At 44.1% G+C, this 20,919-nt stretch overlaps 1 protein-coding gene and 1 long non-coding RNA gene across 8 annotated transcripts; one reads left to right on the top strand and one right to left on the bottom strand.

Annotated features, from left to right (window-relative positions):
- The first annotated feature begins 88 nt into the window (after positions 1 to 88).
- Positions 89 to 20,295, top strand: LOC130384780 (uncharacterized). Of its 5 annotated transcripts, XM_056593115.1 has the most exons (17): positions 89 to 1,039; positions 6,397 to 6,467; positions 6,952 to 7,010; positions 12,545 to 12,871; positions 13,137 to 13,400; positions 13,792 to 13,864; positions 14,284 to 14,365; positions 14,448 to 14,665; positions 15,398 to 15,479; positions 15,562 to 15,758; positions 16,495 to 16,576; positions 16,659 to 16,876; positions 17,614 to 17,695; positions 17,778 to 17,995; positions 18,742 to 18,823; positions 18,906 to 19,158; positions 19,604 to 20,294. In XM_056593115.1, the coding sequence occupies exons 3-16, from the start codon at positions 6,965 to 6,967 to the stop codon at positions 19,125 to 19,127; spliced, it is 2,193 nt and encodes a 730-aa protein (XP_056449090.1). In that variant the 5' UTR covers positions 89 to 1,039; positions 6,397 to 6,467; positions 6,952 to 6,964; the 3' UTR covers positions 19,128 to 19,158; positions 19,604 to 20,294. The 5 variants fall into 5 exon arrangements, with proteins under 5 accessions (XP_056449090.1, XP_056449089.1, XP_056449091.1 ...); XM_056593114.1 differs by having other exon boundaries at positions 18,906 to 20,295; XM_056593116.1 differs by having other exon boundaries at positions 6,397 to 7,010; positions 18,906 to 20,295.
- LOC130384786 (uncharacterized) lies at positions 7,816 to 12,057 on the bottom strand. 3 transcript variants are annotated; one of them, XR_008895910.1, is made up of 10 exons: positions 11,037 to 12,057; positions 10,305 to 10,894; positions 10,109 to 10,224; positions 9,963 to 10,028; positions 9,761 to 9,870; positions 8,459 to 9,672; positions 8,325 to 8,375; positions 8,138 to 8,180; positions 7,985 to 8,046; positions 7,816 to 7,866 (listed from the first exon to the last, which is right to left on the bottom strand). It is a non-coding gene; the product is annotated as an uncharacterized LOC130384786 (long non-coding RNA). The 3 variants fall into 3 exon arrangements; XR_008895911.1 differs by having other exon boundaries at positions 7,818 to 8,046; positions 8,459 to 8,518; positions 8,856 to 9,672; XR_008895909.1 differs by having other exon boundaries at positions 7,818 to 8,046.
- Positions 20,296 to 20,919: the final 624 nt, after the last annotated feature.

Raw genomic sequence — 20,919 nt, 5'->3', positions numbered from 1 at the left:
TAAAGATTGAAGACAGGACAGATGGAGAGGAATATTGTCCATTGTCTTATGCCGTTGCCTCCAGGAGCAGGCATATCTTGGTCACAGGTCTTTCCTTTGGAGTCCGACTTTGTACTCAGTGCTCAACCAGGATGCTCTTGGTGCTGTGGCATCAGCAATGATGACAATATATCCTTGAGAGAAGTTTGTTTTTGGGTAAGCCCATTTTTGTCTTTGGTCAACAACCTGTAGCCATGGCTATACCCTGATAATACTGAGCTGCTGAGATGCGTCTTCCAATTCCAAGGCCTTCCACAGTGTTTCTCAGCAATATCCTCTTCCTGTTGTCTTAACTTCTCTTGAAAGCGATGCTCCAAATCCTCAACTTCCTGCTTATGGGCTTTATGCCGTTTCTCCCGCTCCTCCTTGTTGGTTGGTCTGCAACTCTGACTTGGCACTGCTGAGACCGTGAGCACTCTAGGATTTTGTCTCTGACTTGCTGCTCTTTCTGCTGGAGCTCTTCCTCCTTCTTGGCATGGTCTTTCTTCATGCACTCCTCATTTTGCTGAAGTATTTTCTTGAATTTCTCCTGCATCTCTTTGGCCTTCTCTTTAATCTTGTCCATCTTGGTTTCCTGTGTCTTGAGCTTACCCTCCATCTATTTTACCAGGCTTGCAATCTTTTCTGTGTGGGTAGCCTTTGCATCATCCAGCCCTTTCCTCAACCATTGTTCCTCTTCGTGCCTGGCAATAACTTCCTCAATGTGCAATTTCTCCTCCTCAGAGAGATCTTTCTTGGTCTGTTGCAACTGTTGCTCCATTTCTTTAAGGTGTTCCACAGAGATAGGGTTTGTTGTAACAACAGAGCAGCCAGTCTTCACTTGGTTGTTATCTCCACCACGAAGTGGTCCATTAATGACCCAGCCGGCTTTTGTTCGGACTGCGTATGGTCCTTCGCCTTGGCTGTTGATCAGTTCCCAGGGTTCCATCACTTTTGTTGCATCAGTGCCGATGAGCAAATCCACATCTGCATCCATATCGTGAATCTTTACATTCCTCAGGTAAGACAACTTTTCAACATCCTCTTGACGTGGAATGTTCAACCTTGACACCGGCATAGTCTTTTGAGTTAAGGTATAAGGCAACTCAATACGATCATTGGAATCCATGCCAGACACTTCCAAACCAGCCAATATGGTGGTGCCCACAATCTTTTGTCGACCCATTGTCCTTCGTAGGATGTTAGCTGGCTTGCCTTTCAGGCCCAATTTCTCTGCCAAACTGATTGTACAGTATGTACCGGAACTCCCCGGGTCCAGAAATGCATACGTCTGCGCAATTGTGTTACTCATTTTGGCTTTAACTTTGACTGCAACGATGGAAAAGATGGCATTGTCCTTAGCACCGGCCCTTATATGTCAACATGTCTGAGGCTGTCCAGGTGAAGCGCTTAGAGGAGAACTCACAGATGCTTGTACTTCTTTAAAGGATGTACCTCTATCCTTTATCTCAATGTGCAGTACTGAGGGATGCTTCTTCTGACACACATCGCAATCCAAGCAACTCCTGCAGTCTTTACTTATGTGGCCAGCCTTTAGGCAACCGAAACAAATTCCTTTTTCCTCTATGAAACAAATCGAATCTTCTCCTGATGCATCTTCATCTTAAAGAGTGAGCATTTCTCGATCGAGTGACTTCTTTGTTGGCAAAATAAACAGCATTTGATGTTACTTTGATCAGAAAGGACTTGATGTAATTGTCGTGATAGCTTCTATCTCCTTCATTCACTGCAGTGATGCTGGTGGCAAATGTGCTTCTGTCTCTCCTTTGATTTGCATAATCTGTGTTGGGGCTTTATTGTGGCTGGCAGATTGTGATTCTTGAATGTTGCCAAAAAGCGGGTGAGAAACAATCTTAACTTGTTTCTCCGAAAAGGTCACAAGGTCAGTGAACACAACTCGTCCTCTTTGCTCCTGCAGATCACATGCAACCGTCCTCCATCTTTCCCGTAGCTTATAGGGCAGTTTCAAAATAATATTTCTGAGGTTGATTGGCATATACAACTCCTTCATGTACACATTTGCTGTGCTAAATTGGCACGACCTCGAAGAAAGCGATTGCAGTGCTCTGTTTTAATGGGTGGCCCGTTGTGAACTTTGTCCATATATGCTGAAGCAATTTTATGTTAATTACCAAAATGCAGGGAAGGGATTTAGCCGTTTGATAGCCCTGAGCAGGGGGTAGATGATGACAACTCTTGACCAGGTTTCTGGGCTGACCCCTGGGGTACTGTTCCAAAAAGTGAGGGCGGTCACTCCAACTATTTGTTATTTCTTTTAAAGCTCTGATGAAGGATTGAAACTCCTGCGGGTCCCCATCAAACACTAGCCTGGCACCGCCCACCTACCTACTTCGGCTCAATTTTCATTTCACTTCAGAACTAGGTCCGGGCCTTGCTTAATGTAAATGCGTTCCATGTTAACCAGATTTCTGGCGGTCCAATCAGTGAACAGAGGATGTGGTTGAGAACGACGACGTCTAGGTCACGCGCCAGTTTCAGATGTAGTCAGAGGAAGACAATGGAGTAGGATACGAGAGAAGCTATTCGGTCTGTTGTTGGATCGCTGCCGAAAATCCATCAATTAAAGCCGGAGCAAGAACAGGCTTTGCAGAGTTTTGTTGGCGGCAATGATGTTGTGGCGTTTCTCCCCACCGGGTTCGGGAAAAGTTAGTGGTGAAGGAGCCGGTCCCGTCGCATGACAAACTTCACGACCAAACGCTATGTGATTGGTTATGGCAGATCCAGAGTGGCACTGGGCAGATCCAATCATTTTAAAACTTCTACAGACACCCGCCTCCAAGTGAGTGAACGTTTGTCAATTGAGCAGTTCCAGACCTTCTGTACAAATGAAAGGAAGTACGATGGTCTGGTAGGACCAGGCGAATAAAACACATGAATATTCCTCATTGGCAGAGCAGACGATACATTTCGCTGAACCAGCAGCGTTTTGATGTCATTCTGACGCTGCATGATGTTCACAATATCGTTTTGGGTGTTATGGTTGCCTCCTAGATGGAGATAGGATTCACGTCCACACTGTTGAGCATCATGAACCATTTGCGTGCCTTGCGCTTGAATATCTGTTGCAGGTCTGAAGTCAATTTGTGTCACAGACATTTCTTTAGGCCTGACAACCGGACCTTTAGACTGTGGTTCACCCAGGATTTTTCATTTAATTGCATTTGTTGGGACAAAGAAATCTTCATGTAGAATCAGTTGGCCCGTTATTTGAGCTTGGTTCCTTCCAAAATAAGAGTTAATTCTGTTGGATGCTTTAGAACCACACTTTGAGTTTACTTCCAGCACATGAAGTTTTGCATTGGCTGCTGCCAGTTCGGATTCCAGAGCAAAATCTTCATTTTCTTTTCTCTCCTTTGGCTTCCAGAAAATGTTTCCTTTTTAATGCAGCCATTCACTCTCTGAGTGCTGCCTTATCAGCTTCAATTATTATTCTAGCAGAGGAAGTGGATGATGAGGCATTGGATACATGAGAATTGGCGTTGTAATGAGACCCCTTAGAACAGGGGTTCTCAAAGTTTTGACAGCTGAGGGCCAATTTAGGAACCCAAAATTTGACTGAGGGCCGCCAAAGAAAAAATAAAACAAATAAATAATATAATAATAAAAAAATATAAATGTTAAGGGGTACGGAACGTGGGGACCCAAGTGCAGACACAGGCGGAGACGAGGTAAAGGGAAACGGGGTTTATTGGTAGGCAGGCGGGTAGTCAGACAGGCAAGGGGGTCAGGTAACAGGCGGGCGATCAGACAGTCAGGGGCTTGGCGACGGACGGGTAGTCAGGCAGGCAGGGGTCCGGTAACGAGCAGGCAGTCAGGGGCGAGGCGACAGACGGGTAGTCAGGCAGGCAGGGGTCCGGTAACGAGCAGGCAGTCAGGGACTAGGCGACCGACGGGTAGTTGGGCAGGCAGGGGTCCGGTAACGAGCAGGCAGTCAGGGGCTAGGTGACAGACAGGTAGTTGGGCAGGCAGGGGTTCGATGGCTGGGGAAGTACTAGAGAGGAAGAGAGAAGGTTATCAAGGGTTCAGGCTAGAGACAGAGTTTTCAGGAATACTGGTAGGACCGATACTGACTGTGTAGACGTAACGACGAACTGGCGCCGGCTGGTAGGAGATCTCCGACTGAAGTAGGGAATGGTGATTGGATGACTGCAGACTGGTGTGTGAGGAGAAGGACCACTGGCGTCAAGTGGCCACTAGATGGAGGTAGTGGACTGCGTAGCAGGACGCGGCGTGACAATACATAATAAAATCTAATAAATTTAATGACCAGGTTGCTCTCTCTACAAATCTCTACAATTACAAATAATTATACAATTATGTATTGGTCTGCATCCAGTATAAACACATTTTAAATAACAAATTAAGCAAAACCTGGCACAACCTTAAGAAATATTGTAACTAAAACACAATCCCTGGGGTTCTCTTCGAATTTGGGAAACAACAGTCCTGTGTGCATTTCGGAAACTTATTTAGAACAGTCAGTCTCATTGTGCCTTCCTTTCTTGTCAGCATGGAGCTCCTTATTCAGGAGCAATTCCAGCTACCAAATCACCACAGGAAAACCTACACACACACACACACACACACACACACACACACACACACACACACACACACACACACACACACACACACACACACACACACACACACACACACACACACACACACACACACACACGGAGGGGGAGAAAGAGAATAAAAATAGATGCTTACCAAGCCAGTCACCATCATCACTAATATCTCATTGCCTGTCATCAATAAGCTTATCATTAAATCACACAATATTTGTTACTAGTTCAACATACCTTTTTTTATTGGCGTGGGATTTGTGGTGCTGTTTTCGGTTGGTCACGATTCCTCTGATGTCCGGCTCCATCTCAGTCCTTGCAATACGAAGGACATCATGTAGATGGCCATCTGTAAGCCAGGATCTCAGCTTGGATTGGTTGATGGCCATGGTGGAGAAGGTCTTCTCACAAATATATGTTTTCCCGAATAAAGAGATCATTCTGATGGCATGCTGGCGCAGTGCAGGGTATGTCGCTGGGGAAAGTGCTTGGTAGAACTCAATGAGATTCCTGTCACGATATGCTGCTCTGGCCTCGGAGCTCTCCTGTAGGTCGATGAGCTCAAACTGCATTTCTGCAGGCTCTTCCGCGGGGACACACGAGAAAGGATTTTGGTTGATTGACTTCTCGTGGTTTCTGAAGTCGGAGAAGCGTTGCTCGAATTCCTCTCTTATTTTTTTTATGAGGTTTTGGTTGTGGTCTGAACGCAGGTGACGCAGAACGTGGCGCCCATCTGTGTCCGTTTCATCTACGAGCGCCTTGCAGGCGGGAAAATGGGTTAGAACTCCCTGTTTGAGCTGTCCAGCAGTTCAAATTTTCTCTGGAAAGCTTTGACATTGTAAAATAGTGTGGAAATAAGCTTCCGATGGCCCTGCAGCTTCAAATTGAGATCGCTGAGACAAGTGTTCACATCAACAAGGAGCGCTAGGTCACAGAGCCATTTAGTGTCACTTAGCTGTGTGTAATCCTGTCCTTTTGACTCCATGGTGCCTCACCGGAGCTGCTCTCTGAGAAAGTGGCCAACAGCGGAAGGGGAGAAACTAATCAAAATCCGCCACTGAAGCACCAGTGAGATGAATCTTCCGCAGTGTGGGCAAAGAGTCAACTGTCCGGTCGGGATTTTGAGTTTCTGGAGGTTTATTTTCCGGTGATACAAGCAAACAAAACAAATGTTCAACAGTGGGAACTTGCCGCCTCATCTTCTTTGTCTCTCTGGTACAGCTGGTAAAAAAACATGACCCTTCCCAGTGCCCGTCTTACCTATGCCCGCCTACCTCTAGGTTAGACACCCGGTGCGCCACGGCTGCACAATAATTTCAATTAAATTAAATGTATAAAACAAACAAGAAAATAAACATAAAATAACACTGTCATATTATATTAAGAAAAAAAAGTAAATAAATGTTTTATAATTACATCTTACAACTGAACAGCTCCAACAGTAACCGTATATAGGCCTACAGAGACCATCAATAGTATTAATATTGAACCATTAGCTGCATTAACACTTTTAACATTATCAACAATATTAACAGGTCAGTGTTAACAGAGAACTGCAACAACACTGTTGACAGTGTTAACAGTATTAAGAGTATTTACTAATTATCAGTAATACAGTGCAATGTTAATATTGGTTGATTATGGTTTTGTTGAACCTTTCATCTCTGACTCTATCTTCTTCCTGTATGTTGGCTCAGCTCTACTAATGTAAAAGTCTGTGCACATCTACATTTTAATAAGTTCCTCTTTCACTCACCTCACCCAGGCATGGAAAGAAAGATGAAGTAAAGTTTTTACTCTTCAGGAGCTTCATATCAAGTCCTTCACCACTCTCACGTAAGTCAACTCTATGTCTGGTTGCTAGAACAAAGCAACATCATTTCTATTTACATGCATTGATACAGCCTATATATTATTTCAAGTTTTATTCAAGCAATAACGGTGTTATTTTGACCTTGGGCAGACAAACACCATGTTTTATCTTTTGTTTTCCTGTTCATATCTGTGTCTAAACTTCTCAAGATTCGAACATGTCCAATTAAATGTAATCTTTCAAGGTATTACATCACATGATCAGGGTTATTATCATTGTTCTTCTTGGAATATTGGTATTATATCTCTTGAATATTAGTTGAATTGTCATGGAAACAGTTGTTTATTTTAAATATAAATGTCTATAGCAGTTTACAATATCTTACTATAATTTGTTTAGTACTGAATACCTTAAGTGTAGCACGATATTAAGGGTAGGCACAGAAGTTAATTTCCTCTGTAGTTTTAATGATGAGATTAAGAGATTTTTGTATTTCTCCTGATGAAGTTCTGGAGAGAACATGACTGGATCCTGGAGAATATTTCTGCTCTGTAGTCTCCTGCAAGGTAAACATCTCAATCCTCTTTATTGATACCTGTAGTGGGTACTATTTTAAGACCTGTAGTAGGCCTACTGTTCTCTGTAGTGCTCTTTCTAATAGCTTTAATATCCGGTTAATACCTATAGTAATCTGTTAATACCATGACTCTCAGAAATTTTGCCTGCCTGCAATGAGCTTTTCAATAACCAGAAATAGTCAATACACACAAAGGGGGAGGAATGACCTCTCACACATGATATCTTAATGAATTATTTAAAATAACCCTGCCTCGTTAAATCAATGAGCTTGATGTTTTGCTTTCACAAATAGGTTATAGGCTGTGTCACTACCAAATATGTCCGTGCGCACCTCTCTAGCCAGTGATTAAAATAAAAATTGTTACGTTGATTACAAAAGTAACTTATTATTACAAGTCTAAACTGTGGAAAATATAAAGACATGGGGGGCGGTCGATGGAAACCACCATAGCAACCATGACAGTCACGTGAGGTGGACAAGTGCCCCTGACTGCAGCTCACAGATCGAGGAGGGGCTTAAATTTTCCCTAAATGTGGGCTGGTCTAAACGTTTAATCCATGGCTTCACCTCCGCGGGCGCCATCTGGTGGCGGAGATCCGGCAGCACATTCTCAAACGTCAATACAGCACAGCACAATGACTTAATATGGAAAAAGGTTCATGCATTTTATAGACTTAGACATTCCTACTTTTAACTTGTCAAATGTCTTTTTTTACCATGATTTTTTTTTTTATATATATATATACGAACCATAGCATTGAATATATATAATATATATATTATATATCTCACCTCCTTGCACTCGTCGCCGTTTTCTGTCCTGCAATCGGCCTTCTTCAGACCTTAGTGATTTAATGACAACATACATTCACTACGAAAACATTCATGTTGGTCTGTTGACAGTGAGTAAAACAGTTTTTTTGTGATTTGATTCAAATGTGTGCTATTCAGGGCTCTTACGACATGGGGAAGTTCTGCAGGAGAGAGAGACACCACCACCTCCTAATTTGCAGCATGTGTTCCTTTGAATAAGGAAATGCAGGAAGATGATAATATGTTGTAAAAAAATAACACCTTGTACACTAAGCATAATGTGTCACGATTTACACATACCTCTCTGAAATCACAATTGGCCCCCATTACAATGTAGAGTGTACTGTAAGTCAAGAGGTATTGGTTATAATGTCAGGCGTATTCCCAAGGATACATTTTTTTCAATACAAATTAATGTGGTTTTAATTTAGCAAGCAAACATTTCTACAGACAACAGCAATGATATAACATACTGATTAGGTCTTACCATCAAAACAAACACGCCACAGTTGTTGGAGCACTCTTGCTTTGTTAGGTCCTGAGGTGTGAACAATGTATTTTAATAAAGGTATGGCAAGAAAATAGTAAAAAGTTAGCAAATGCTATTATGTAATGTCTCACCTGGACATCATTCACACCAAGCTCTTCCAGGGGCCAGAAGAGAGGCTGTGGGCAACGTGTCTGTACAAATAACAAGCAAAGTAAAAAAAGAATAACTCAACTTCAATCCACTTTTGATTGAAAAGCATGCATAAACGCTTGGACCAAAGCTTGGACTCAATAAGGAAGCGGTTGGAACTTCAAATAAAAAAGTTTTCATAACGGGCTTAAACAGAACTGCCCGTCTCAAAAAAGATAAATAGTTCTGTTTCCATCTGTTTAAGGAATCAAAATAGTTGGAATATGGAATGGAATATTTTAGATCAAATAAAAAAAGAAACAAAACAAACAAAAGGACAAGTGGTTTAAAACAGAACTACCACTGTCCAGAAAGGATTATGTGAGGTGCCCTAAAAACCTGAACAGACTGGTTCTACTCTCATCTCGCCAACCGCTGCCCCAGAGGGAATCTAGGAAGAAAATCTCCCTAGCCTGTGGCCTCAGTATCTGTTAAATATTCAAATTCAAATATAACCAGTTGCAGTGAGTTGTGTAATGTTCCTGGATGCCCAACAGAGCTGACCTGCATTTAATTATAGAAAAACATTCAATTCAGCAATGAGCAACTTGTTGTGTAAAGAAAAAAAAGGAAGAAAATATATAAAGGTATTTACACAGTGTCCAATGTCCAGGTAGGGACACTGGGAGAATAATACACTGTAGACTGGCTGCATTATCCTGTAAAAAGACAACAATAGTTGAATATTAAATGCTCAAACTTCACTCAATAAAGCAAAACTTTTAAACAAATTACCGGATTTCCTCGATGATGGTGGGAACCAAGAGGAAATGACATAGCTGTCTGCAGCAAACAGGTTCTCTACTCTCTATAACAGAGAAAGTTTGCTAAATCTCTTACTGTCAAAATATATTGACTATTGAACTAGACTATCCAATAATTTTGAATTAAATATTTCACAGGAGCTACACTACCTTCTCAATCATTTTGAGACAAGAGTTCAGGATCTAGTAGAACACATAAACACAAATTATTGAAAGATTTTGAAAAATATTACATAAACCATATAAGCACAGCACATTCTCTATGCCTGCCGTTCCCTCCATGTCCCGCTGCAAACCCAGAGTCCAAAAGTCAAAGCGATGATGTTGATGATGTTATTCACCATTGCAAGGTGCTGAGTGTGACTTTTGGTCTCATCCAAGACATGAGACAGCTAGTGGAAGAAAACAAAGTCTTTATACATGTATGATTATATGAGTGACATGCATAGATAACCACAGTGGCACAATGGTTAATTTTACCAGTTGTTCTTGGCTGTCTTGGAGTTTCTGTCCCCAGTATGCTCTGTGTGCTGAAAACTTGTGGGGACTAGGGAAGTCTCCATGAGGTCTCTGCTCACTGTCATCATTTACTAGTGTACAAAGCAACAACCGAAAAATAAACTTAAGTGTGAAATGTCACATTTCTCATTTGAATGATGTGCAAAATAGAGCCATGACTCACACTCTTGAGACTCCTCTTGTTCTTTCCCTGATGACCCAGTTGACATCAAGGCTGATGGGGAGTGAGCTATAGGAAAAACATGCAACAAACTTTATTGTCTAAAGTAGATGAAGACGACAAATGTGCATAAATATTCAATCCCATACCTAAGACTATATTCCATGGCTGTCACACTGCATTTCAACTTCTGACTCATACTCTTGAGAGTCTTCTTGTTCTTTCCCATATGACCCAGTTGACATCACGGCTGATGGGGAGTGAGCTATAGGAAAAGCATGCAACAAACTTTATCGTCTAAAGTAGATGAAGACGACAAATGTGCATAATTATTCAATCCCATACCTAAGACTACCCTTCCATGGCTGTCAAACTGGAATGAAACATCTGGGGGGAACAATCTTGCTGTACTGATTTTAGATTTTTTGGTTCCTTGCCAAGTTGTAATGGTGGAGAACGTTTCTTTGTAGAAAAATGTGTGTTGATGCAGCTGCTCCGCACACTGGCTGTTAATAAGACCAACAAGTTCAGGCACAAGCTCCAGCTTTCTTAGAACCTCACACTGGTCTTTGCTGTTGCCCTGGTGGAACACATCGTTCAAAGCAAAATGCTGTGAGGATCCAGTGAGACGGTGACCATCTTTGTCAGTTGGCTTTTTTTTTAAATTTCAGCCAAGGCAAGTTGACATGGACCTTTCCCTCTGAGGCCTGCTTCACGTTCTCTGGGGTGGGATCCAGTAACCTTCCCTGAAAAGGGGTAAATATTCCTGGCTGCCTGCGGTTGGCATGCAGTGGCATAATCATACACAGCCACATTGGGGAGGTGTTTCCAGGACAGCAAGAGATCCACAGTCACGTGGACTCTCTGCTCTAAGGTTGAATTTGACTGAAAACACAACCCCACATGGGCAAGTGATAACTGCCCAACCACGTGACCTGTGAAACAGAAAAAAAACTGTAATAACTGACATTAGGAGCATGTATAGCTAACCTACTACATAATGATAAGTAATTTCTTTAACACAACAATGTATAACAAAGTGAAATTATCTTCAACATTCCATATCATTTAGCTTACCAGAAGCACCCCACACTTTCTCAAACACCTTGTTGTAGGTGACTCTATTAGACATTTTGTCAGACAGTCTCATAACCATATCTATCTTGGACCCTTATCATCCACACCACATTGTTTGCACAGTGCCCTGACCTCCTGTACCTGTTGTGAACATGCAATGAAGTTGATATTGTTTATACAGCATAAACATATTTTTTGGCATATCACAGACAATTTAAGTGATTCCGTGAGGCCACCACGGATTTTGAGTTAAGCACCCATGGTCGACTCATTTGTTGAAACGGGGACCTGTGTGTGTGCCACGGAATATGATTGTCATCAACTTGCATTGGAGAAAATTCCGTTGGCATATCACGGACAATTTAAGTGATTCCGTGAGGCCACCACGGATTTTGAGTTAAGCACCCATGGTCGACTCATTTGTTGAAACGGGGATCTGTGCGTGCCACGGAATATGAGTGTCACTGTTGCACACTTGAAAATAAACTCAAGCGTGACTTGAAGAGTAGTTCCTTTAATGAGTTCTGTAAACATACACAGGCAAAGTACACATTTGGTTAAGACACGTTCTGTCCGCCATGTTTCAACACTGCTCTACAAAATGTGTAGCTTGGTCTGTTTACATCCTAATCCAAGTATTACACAATTCGCAAAAATACATATTAATAGACATAGTAATGGGCAATGGAAATACACAAAATAAAAGCACATTGTGGCTCCTGATATTATTCCCAGTTCTTAACCTTGGCATACAAAGTAAACAAACACCATCTACATAAATGTACCGCGACCGGACCCTAATGGCGACGCAAGAAGATTAGCTTAGCTGCTAGCAGAAGTTGCTTATTACGGCGTTACAACCTTTTAATACAACATTCGCGACTAAGTTAACTTGCCAACTCTTCCCAACATCTCTAACCCTTACCCAGCTCATCTTATTCATGTCTCTTATTGTTTGCTCACCTGTAAACATACACAGGCAAAGTACACATTTGGTTAAGACACGTTCTGTCCGCCATGTTTCAACACTGCCCTACAAAATGTGTAGCTTTCACGGGACAGAGTGCACCAATAGATCACCGCCACACTGTGGCGGAAATTAAGTACTACATGTATTACATTCTATGCCTGTGTAAAGGCATAGCACAATGTTTACAAAATGAAACAAGAAGAATGACTGTTAAACTAATTATGGCGAAATGGGGGGGGGGGTGTACTTATCTAACACGCTATTCTCACATCACCAACTTACATTGGAGCAAAATCCGTGGCCATATCATACAAATTGGCGTGTTTCCCAGAGGATTCCAAAGATTTTGTGTTAAGCGTCGGTGGTCAATTCACGGATTCCTGTGAGACCAGGTTGCTTAGTATCTAATATGACCAACTAATAATAATTAATTGATTCTGATTAATGATATTGTTTTGTTAGGGTTAGTGTTCAAAGTTGTTTGTCAAAGTTTGTGCATTGATTGAGTCTTGGGATCTGTCAACCTCTTGTTTTAAAGGTGCTGGGTGCAACACTGCAAAATACCCAGTGGTATTTGCTGCACCTCGTTTGATGACCCCCGAGGAGCAGGTGGTGGAGGGGACACCTGTGGAGCTGAGGTGCTCTGCTCCATCCTACTCTCAAACCCACCCCCCCACTGTGACGTGGACCCCCGCCCTGGGGCTCAGCACCCAGCTCCAGCAGGGCGATACCGTGACCTCCACTCTGACCTTCAACGCCTCCCACCTCCACCATGGAAACAATGTCTCCTGCACTGCGGCCTACTACATACCATCTGGGAACAAAACTGTGACGTCTACAAGATACAAGATACTCAGTATCTTATGTCAGTCAATATTCAACCTTTTCAATGAAGAGTACATCTTATTATTTGCTTACTTTTTTATATTGATCTTCTTGGAAAATATACCTAAAAGTTTCCTTGATCTAAGAAGAAAAATCTGTGGGTTGAAGAAAAACGACCTTTGATGCGTGCGTTTTTTTCATATTAATTTCATTTATGTTATTGCATTCAGAACAGTTTGGTTAAATTCACAACATCTAACCAACATGACTGAGGGCTAGGCTCTGATTGGTGGGTTCTCTCTCAGATGCCCCCAGGAAGACCTCTGTTGTCTGCAGCCCGTGTCTTCCAGCCGGAGAGGGAGGCTGCCTGAACCTGACCTGCTCCAGTCATGCTAACCCTGCTGTCAGCGAGTTCACCTGGTACCGAATACACGGAGAACACATCCTTAAGATCGGGAGTGGATCTTCTCTGTCCATCCAGCTGTTGAGCACCAATAACTGGTTCTTCTGTGTAGTCAGGAATGACATTGGCATTGAAACATCTAATATCTACAAGATCGACATTCAAGGTAAGTTGATTCAAAACAGGAAACCAACCTGAGCTTGGTGTTGTACCTAAAGGTTTCCTCGATCTAAGACAGAAGACAAGGTAGTGTGTTGATCAATAATTCAAAGTTGACTAAAAACAAGCAAGCAAATTAAAAGGTTATATTCTTCATCACGACAGTCAACCCTGAATACGTTTTTTACATGCAAATTTCAGTTTTGTTCTGCTTTTTGGTTAAAAAAAAACATTAAGTTGTGAAGTCAACAGTGGCTGGATTTTTAAACGGCTCACGACGACTAATCAGCCTCATGGCTTTTTGAAATACATTCATTGGTTCAGTCACAGCCATTCAAGAAACCAAGAACAAAAACCTCCTGACAACACATTCTAAATCCTGATCTTTAATATTCCAGACGTGGTGCTGTGCATTTTCAAATCTGCTGTGATGTTCGTGGGATTGGTGTCCGTGGTTGTGTGCTTTATAAGGTAAGGTGAAGAGATTCAGCAGGATTAACAGCGCTGCCAGGTGCTCGTCACTTTGTGTAGCTTCAGTGCTGGAGCTTCTGATCTAAAAAGGTTTATCACACATCATTTGTGTGTGGGACATATTATATTATTAATGATATCCAGTGGATTATTATCTATGTAGCAGCGAATCAGAAATAGACAGAGATTCAAATTACTGCATTTAACTCAGTCCACCCCATGCATTATACACTGTCTAGTCTGTCCCCCTGGTGCTCATTATTTTTCCGGTTGTATTCCGGTCAACGGGAGTGGGACAGCGCTCCCTCTATGGTAGCTCTGCCAGAACCTTTCAACTGGTTTCCAAACCCCCTGACCAATAGACCATCCTACCCCCTCTGTTATACAGTTTGCTCTACTGTGTATTCTTTTGATTTCAGAACTCGGAGAGTGGGTGAGGAGACGCGGTCCTTTAACGCTTCCACTGTGAAGCGAGCCCCCCCAGACGAGGAGGAGTCCCAGGTAACGTGGATACAAGCTCCACACTGACCTCTGGGATATTTGTGGAGCTCTGTTGTGTTTGAAGACCCATTCTGTATCTCAGGTGGTCTTCGGAGGTGAGGAGGACATCTACGTTAACAGCGGGATGCAGATGAACCCGGTTTGGCCGAGAGAGGAGTCTGTTGGACCGAGAGAGGAGGCTGTTCTGAGAGCCGGTTCCCCAGTCTCAACGCACCGTGATGCAGCCTCCTCCCGCCTGATAGGCCCTGCAGGCTCCCACCCAGGACGGCCGGTCTCTAGGGAGCTGACTGACGATACTCAGTAAACAGTTCATAATGATCCAAGTATTTCCTCAGAATAGATATTTTAAAAGTTAGAATATCGCGTTATAGTCTCAATGTAGATCACAAGACTGGTTGCTGCTCCATGTTCTGCTCTCTGTTTTCCCTTCCTTATTTTTCTCTCTTTCTTAGTGGTTAGTTACCGTTTAATATATAAAGGTCATATCCTACTGTGTTTATTCTTCTGCCAATATCAGGCTCCAATCCCAGCTGACTCCAAATAAGGGAACAGTCCACTTGTGATTATATGGCCCTGGTATCCCAGAGATCAACTAGTGTCCCTGATAACACAAGCATCCCTGGTGATCCCTGGTAACCAGTAGTGTCTCTGGTAACAGCTCACGGCCCTGCTAAAAACTAGAGTCTGTGGTAACCACTTCTGCCCAAGTTAACTCCTTGTAACCACTTGTGTCCCTGGTAACCCCTGGTAACAACGTTTGAACCTGGTAGGACTTAGTACCAACTTGTGAACCTGGTATGCACTAGTTCCCTGGTCGCCCCTGGTAATCACCTGTGTCCATGGTGACCACTAGCATCGCTGCTAAGGTGGTAACCATCAGTGTCAGTATTGGCCCGCCCTCTACGCTCAATATGCACTCTCTATGATAGCTCTGCCAGAACCTTTCAACTGGTTTCCAAACCCCCTGACCAATAGACCATCCCACCCCCTCTGATATACAGTTTGCTCTACTGTGTATTCTTTGGATTTCAGAACTTGGAAGATGGGTGAGGAAACGCGGTCCTTTAACGCTGCCATTGTGAAGCGAGCCCCCCCAGACGAGGAGGAGTCCCAGGTAACGTGATTACAAGCTCCACACTGACCTCTGGGATATTTGTGGAGCTCTGTTGTGTTTGAAGACCCATTCTGTGTCTCAGGTCGTCTTCGGAGGTGAGGAGGTCATCTACGTTAACAGCGGGATGCAGATGAACCCGGTTGGACCGAGAGAGGAGGCTGTTCTGAGGGCCGGTTCCCCAGGCTCAACGCACCGTGATGCAGCCTCCTCCCACCGGATAGGCCCTGCAGGCTCCCACCCAGGACGACCGGTCTCTAGGGAGCTCACTGAAGATACTCAGTAAACAGTTCATGATGACCAAGTATTTCCTTAGAATAGATATTTTAAAAGTTAGAATATCGCGTTATAGTCTCACTGTAGATCACAAGACTGGTTGCTGCTCCGTGTTCTGCTCTCTGTTTTCCCTTCCTTAATTTTATCTTTCTTAATGGTTAGTTACCGTTTGATATATGAAGGTCATATCCTACTGTGTTTATTCTTCTGCCAATATCAGGCTCCAATCCCAGCTGACTCCAAATAAGGAAACAGCCTACTTGTGATTATATGGCCCTGGTATCCCAGAGAACAACTAGTGTCCCTGATAACACAAGCATCCCTGGTGACCCCTGGTAACCAGTAGTGTCTGTGGTAACAGCTCACGGCCCTGCTAAACACTAGTGACTAGAGTCTGTGGTAACCACTTCTGCCCAAGTTAACTCCTTGTAACCACTTGTGTCCCTGGTAACCCCTGGTAACAACGTTTGACCCTGGTAGGACTTAGTACCAACTCGTGAACCTGGTATGCACTAGTTCCCTGGTCGCCCCTGGTAATCACCTGTGTCCATGGTGACCACTAGCATCGCTGCTAAGGTGGTAACCATCAGTGTCAGTATTAGCCCGCCCTATACGCTCAATATGCACTCTCTATGATAGCTCTGCCAGAACCTTTCAACTGGTTTCCAAACCCCCTGACCAATAGACCATCCCACCCCCTCTGATATACAGTTTGCTCTACTGTGTATTCTTTGGATTTCAGAACTTGGAAGATGGGTGAGGAAACGCAGTCCTTTTACGCTGCCACTGTGAAGCAAGCTCCCCCAGACGAGGAGGAGTCCCAGGTAACGTGATTATAAGCTCCACACTGACCTTTGGGATATTTGTTGAGCGCTGTTGTGTTTGAAAACCCATTCTGTGTCTCAGGTCGTCTTCGGAGGTGAGGAGGACGTCTACGTTAACAGCGGGATGCAGATGAACCCGGTTGGGCCGAGAGAGGAGTCTGTTGGACCGAGAGAGGAGGCTGTTCTGAGAGCCGGTTCCCCAGTCCCAACGCACCGTGATGCAGCCTCCTCCCGCCTGATAGGCCCTGCAGGCTCCCACACAGGACGACCGGTCTCTAGGGAGCTCACTGAAGATACTCAGTAAACAGTTTATGATGACCAAGTATTTCCTCAGAATAGATATTTTAAAAGTTAGAATATCGCGTTATAGTCTCACTGTAGATCACAAGACTGGTTGCTGCTCCATGTTCTGCTCTCTGTTTTCCCTTCCTTAATTTTATCTTTCTTAATGGTTAGTTACCGTTTGATATATGAAGGTCATATCCTACTGTATTTATTCTTCTGCCAATATCAGGCTCCAATCCCAGCTGACTCCAAATAAGGGAACAGCCTACTTGAGATTATATGGCCATGGTAAACCCAGAGAACAACTAGTGTCCCTGATAACACAAGCATCCCTGGTGACCCCTGGTAACCAGTAGTGTCTGTGGTAACAGCTCACGGCCCTGCTAAACACTAGTGACTAGAGTCTGTGGTAACCACTTCTGCCCAAGTTAACTCCTTGTAACCACTAGTGTCCCTGGTAACCCCTGGTAACAACGTTTGACCCTGGTAGGCCTTAGTACCAACTCGTGAACCTGGTATGCACTAGTTCCTTAGTCGCCCCTGGTAACCACCTGTGTCCATGATGACCACTAGCATCGCTGCTAAGGTGGTAACCATCAGTGTCAGTATTGGCCCGCCCTATACGCTCAATATGCACTCTCTATGATAGCTCTGCCAGAACCTTTCAACTGGTTTCCAAACCCCCTGACCAATAGACCATCCCACCCCCTCTGATATACAGTTTGCTCTACTGTGTATTCTTTTGATTTCAGAACTCGGAAAGTGGCTGAGGAAGCACGGTCCTTTAACGCTGCCACTGTGAAGCGAGCCCCCCCGGACGAGGGGGAGTCCCAGGTAACGTGGATACAAGCTCCACACTGACCTCTGGGATATTTTTGGAGCTCTGTTGTGTTTGAAGACCCATTCTGTATCTCAGGTCGTCATCAGAAGTGAGGAGGACGTCTACGTTAACAGCGGGATGCAGATGAACCCGGTTGGGCCGAGAGAGGAGCCTGTTGGACCAAGAGAGGAGGCTGTTCTGAGGGCCGGTTCCCCTGTCTCAATTTACCGTGATGTAGCCTCCTCCCGCCTGATAGGCCCTGCAGGCTCCCACCCAGGACGACCGGTCTCTAGGGAGCTCACTGAAGATACTCAGTAAACAGTTCATGATGACCAAGTATTTCCTTAGAATAGATATTTTAAAAGTTTGTATATAGCGTTATAGTCTCCCTGTAGATCACAAGACTGGTTGCTGCTCCATGTTCTGCTCTCTGTTTTCCCTTCCTTATTTTTCTCTCTTTCTTAGTGGTTAGTTACCGTTTAATATATAAAGGTCATATCCTACTGTGTTTATTCTTCTGCCAATATCAGGCTCCAATCCCAGCTGACTCCAAATAAGGGAACAGCCTACTTGAGATTATATGGCCATGGTAAACCCAGAGAACAACTAGTGTCCCTGATAACACAAGCATCCCTGGTGACCCCTGGTAACCAGTAACCAGTAGTGTCTCTGGTAACAGCTCACGGCCCTGCTAAACACTAGTGACTAGAGTCTGTGGTAACCACTTCTGCCCAAGTTAAATCCTTGTAACCACTAGTGTCCCTGGTAACCCCTGGTAACAACGTTTGACCCTGGTAGGACTTAGTACCAACTTGTGAACCTGGTATGCACTAGTTCCCTGGTCGCCCCTGGTAACCACCTGTGTCCATGATGACCACTAGCATCGCTGCTAACGTGGTAACCATCAGTGTCAGTATTGGCCCGCCCTATACGCTCAATATGCACTCTCTATGATAGGTCTGCCAGAACCTTTCAACTGGTTTCCAAACCCCCTGACCAATAGACCATCCCACCCCCTCTGATATACAGTTTGCTCTACTGTGTATTCTTTTGATTTCAGAACCCGGAAAGTGAGTGAGGAGACGCGGTCCTTTTACGCTGCCACTGTGACGCGAGCCCCCCCAGACGAGGAGGAGTCCCAGGTAACGTGGATACAAGCTCCACACTGACCTCTGGGATATTTGTGGAGCTCTGTTGTGTTTGAAGACCCATTCTGTATCTCAGGTCGTCTTCGGAGGTGAGGAGGACGTCTACGTTAACAGCGGGATGCAGATGAACCCGGTTGGACCGAGAGAGGAGCCTGTTGGACCGAGAGAGGAGGCTGTTCTGAGAGCCGGTTCCCCAGTCTCAACGCACCGTGATGCAGCCTCCTCCCGCCGGATAGGCCCTGCAGGCTCCCACCCAGGACGACCGGTCTCTAGGGAGCTGACTGAAGATACTCAGTAAACAGTTTATGATGACCAAGTACTTCCTCGAGGTAGATATTTTAAAAAGTTAGTATATAGCTTTTTTTTAATAAGTTCATAACCATCGGTGTCAGTGGCAGCCTGCCCCATACGCTGAATATGCAGTTGTGTGGACCAGTCAAGCCAGTTCACAAAAGTTAATTAATTCTCTAATTCAAGATCCATTCGGAGGGGTTATGTTGCCCTCTGGTGGTGATTTGCATTCACAGCCCAGGTAGAGAAGGCTCGTAGTTGTCCATAGTGAATTTTTACGCAATATAAATTTTCATACATTGTGTGCAACATGACAGCAAATCTATTGAAATTATAAATGTATTAAATGTAATTCTAGCCTTTTTGCCAAATAAACATTGGGCAAGTTTCTACAAGGTTTTATAGCAATGTCTAATGTTAATTAAATGTGTAGCCATCTCTTTTAAACAATTGCAGTCTTCAGTTTTTTTTTTAACGTCACAGTTCTCAGCTCAAGGCAAGGAGCGGACCCAAAGAAAGACTTGCCTAGGGCCAACACTGACCAGTGTACCTGATACCCCACTAGTGTCCCTGGTAACATCTAGCGTCCTAGGCAACAACTAGCATACCTTGGGGCCCATGGTAACAGCAGTCTTCCTGGTCAGTATTAAACAAGAGCAGTGTTTAAAGTATTGACAGAGTACATTATTAACAGTATTAAGAGCAGCATCAATAGTATGAACACTGAACACTTTACAGTAACAGAACAGTATTATCAGTATTCAATGGAAATCCTGATTTATTTATTTCACAACATTCATAGTACTGCAAAAGCAATGGATTTCATCAGTCTCAAGCACTATTGTGTAACCTAATTCGGCGATAGATTGTCAAGATTGCCACGGCAAATGTGTTATGTAACACATTCAGGGTGGCAGTAGCTCAGGTGGTAGAGCGGGCTGGCTGTCGCCTTGCATGGTTGACTCTGCCGTCGGTGTGTGAATGTGTGCGTGAATGGTGAATGTGAGGCAATATTGTAAAGTGCTTTGGGTGGCCAATGGCTAGAAAAAGCGCTATATAAATGCAGTCCATTTACATTTAACACACCTGCTGAACTACATCACACATTGACCATGATAAGTCATCAGAGATTAAGGCCACTGTGGCAGTGTGTGTGTGTGTGTGTGTGTGTGTGTGTGTGTGTGTGTGTGTGTGTGTGTGTGTGTGTGTGTGTGTGTGTGTGTGTGTGTGTGTGTGATGGCTGGTTTAAGCAGCCTCAGCTGGCGGAGTCTGATTGGACTCTGGTGCTGGGGGAGGCTACACACCTGTTGCACATTGAGTAATCAGTGAGCACAGGTTAGACCAGCCGTCTGCACTCGCACTCGGGGAGATCTCCTGGATGGCAGCGGAGCACCCTTGCCATGTTCATTATCACACTGGTGCAATAAACCATATTTTTAAAACCAACTCCGTGCATCCTTTCTCTAGAGGAGCCCAAAACAAGTCGCCTAGGTGGGGTGGGGCAGCCTCCTAGGTGACATGGACCTTTGCTACAGGCAGTATTAACAGAGCAGTATCAACAGTATTAACAGAGCAGTATCAACAGTATTAACAGTGATCAGTATCAACAGTATTAACAGAGCAGTATTAACAGTACTAACAGTTGTGCCGACCCCGTGGCTCGAGGAGACTGGGGGCGGGTCCCCTGCTCATGTGTTGGAGGTCGTGGGAGGAGCCAGTGGCTCATTACGGAGAGGTGGAAGCACCTGTGTCATGTGATCTCAGAAGCTGCAATTTTGAATGGCGCAGTCTTCAAGCCC

The sequence above is a fragment of the Gadus chalcogrammus genome, chromosome 6 (assembly GCF_026213295.1).
Source record: "Gadus chalcogrammus isolate NIFS_2021 chromosome 6, NIFS_Gcha_1.0, whole genome shotgun sequence".
NCBI classification, from domain to species: domain Eukaryota; kingdom Metazoa; phylum Chordata; class Actinopteri; order Gadiformes; family Gadidae; genus Gadus; species Gadus chalcogrammus.
The sequence above is the reverse complement of the archived record's forward strand: the minus strand, read 5'-3'. Positions and strand labels throughout refer to the sequence as shown.

Excerpts from the sequence above, each read along its gene's own strand:
- LOC130384780 (XM_056593114.1), top strand. The coding sequence starts at position 6,965 with ATGACTGGATCCTGGAGAATATTTCTGCTCTGTAGTCTCCTGCAAG. Across the intron at positions 12,872-13,136 it reads CAAGATACTCAGTATCTTAT|ATGCCCCCAGGAAGACCTCT; the intron begins GTCAGTCAATAT and ends GTTCTCTCTCAG. Across the intron at positions 13,865-14,283 it reads GTGGTTGTGTGCTTTATAAG|AACTCGGAGAGTGGGTGAGG; the intron begins GTAAGGTGAAGA and ends TTTTGATTTCAG.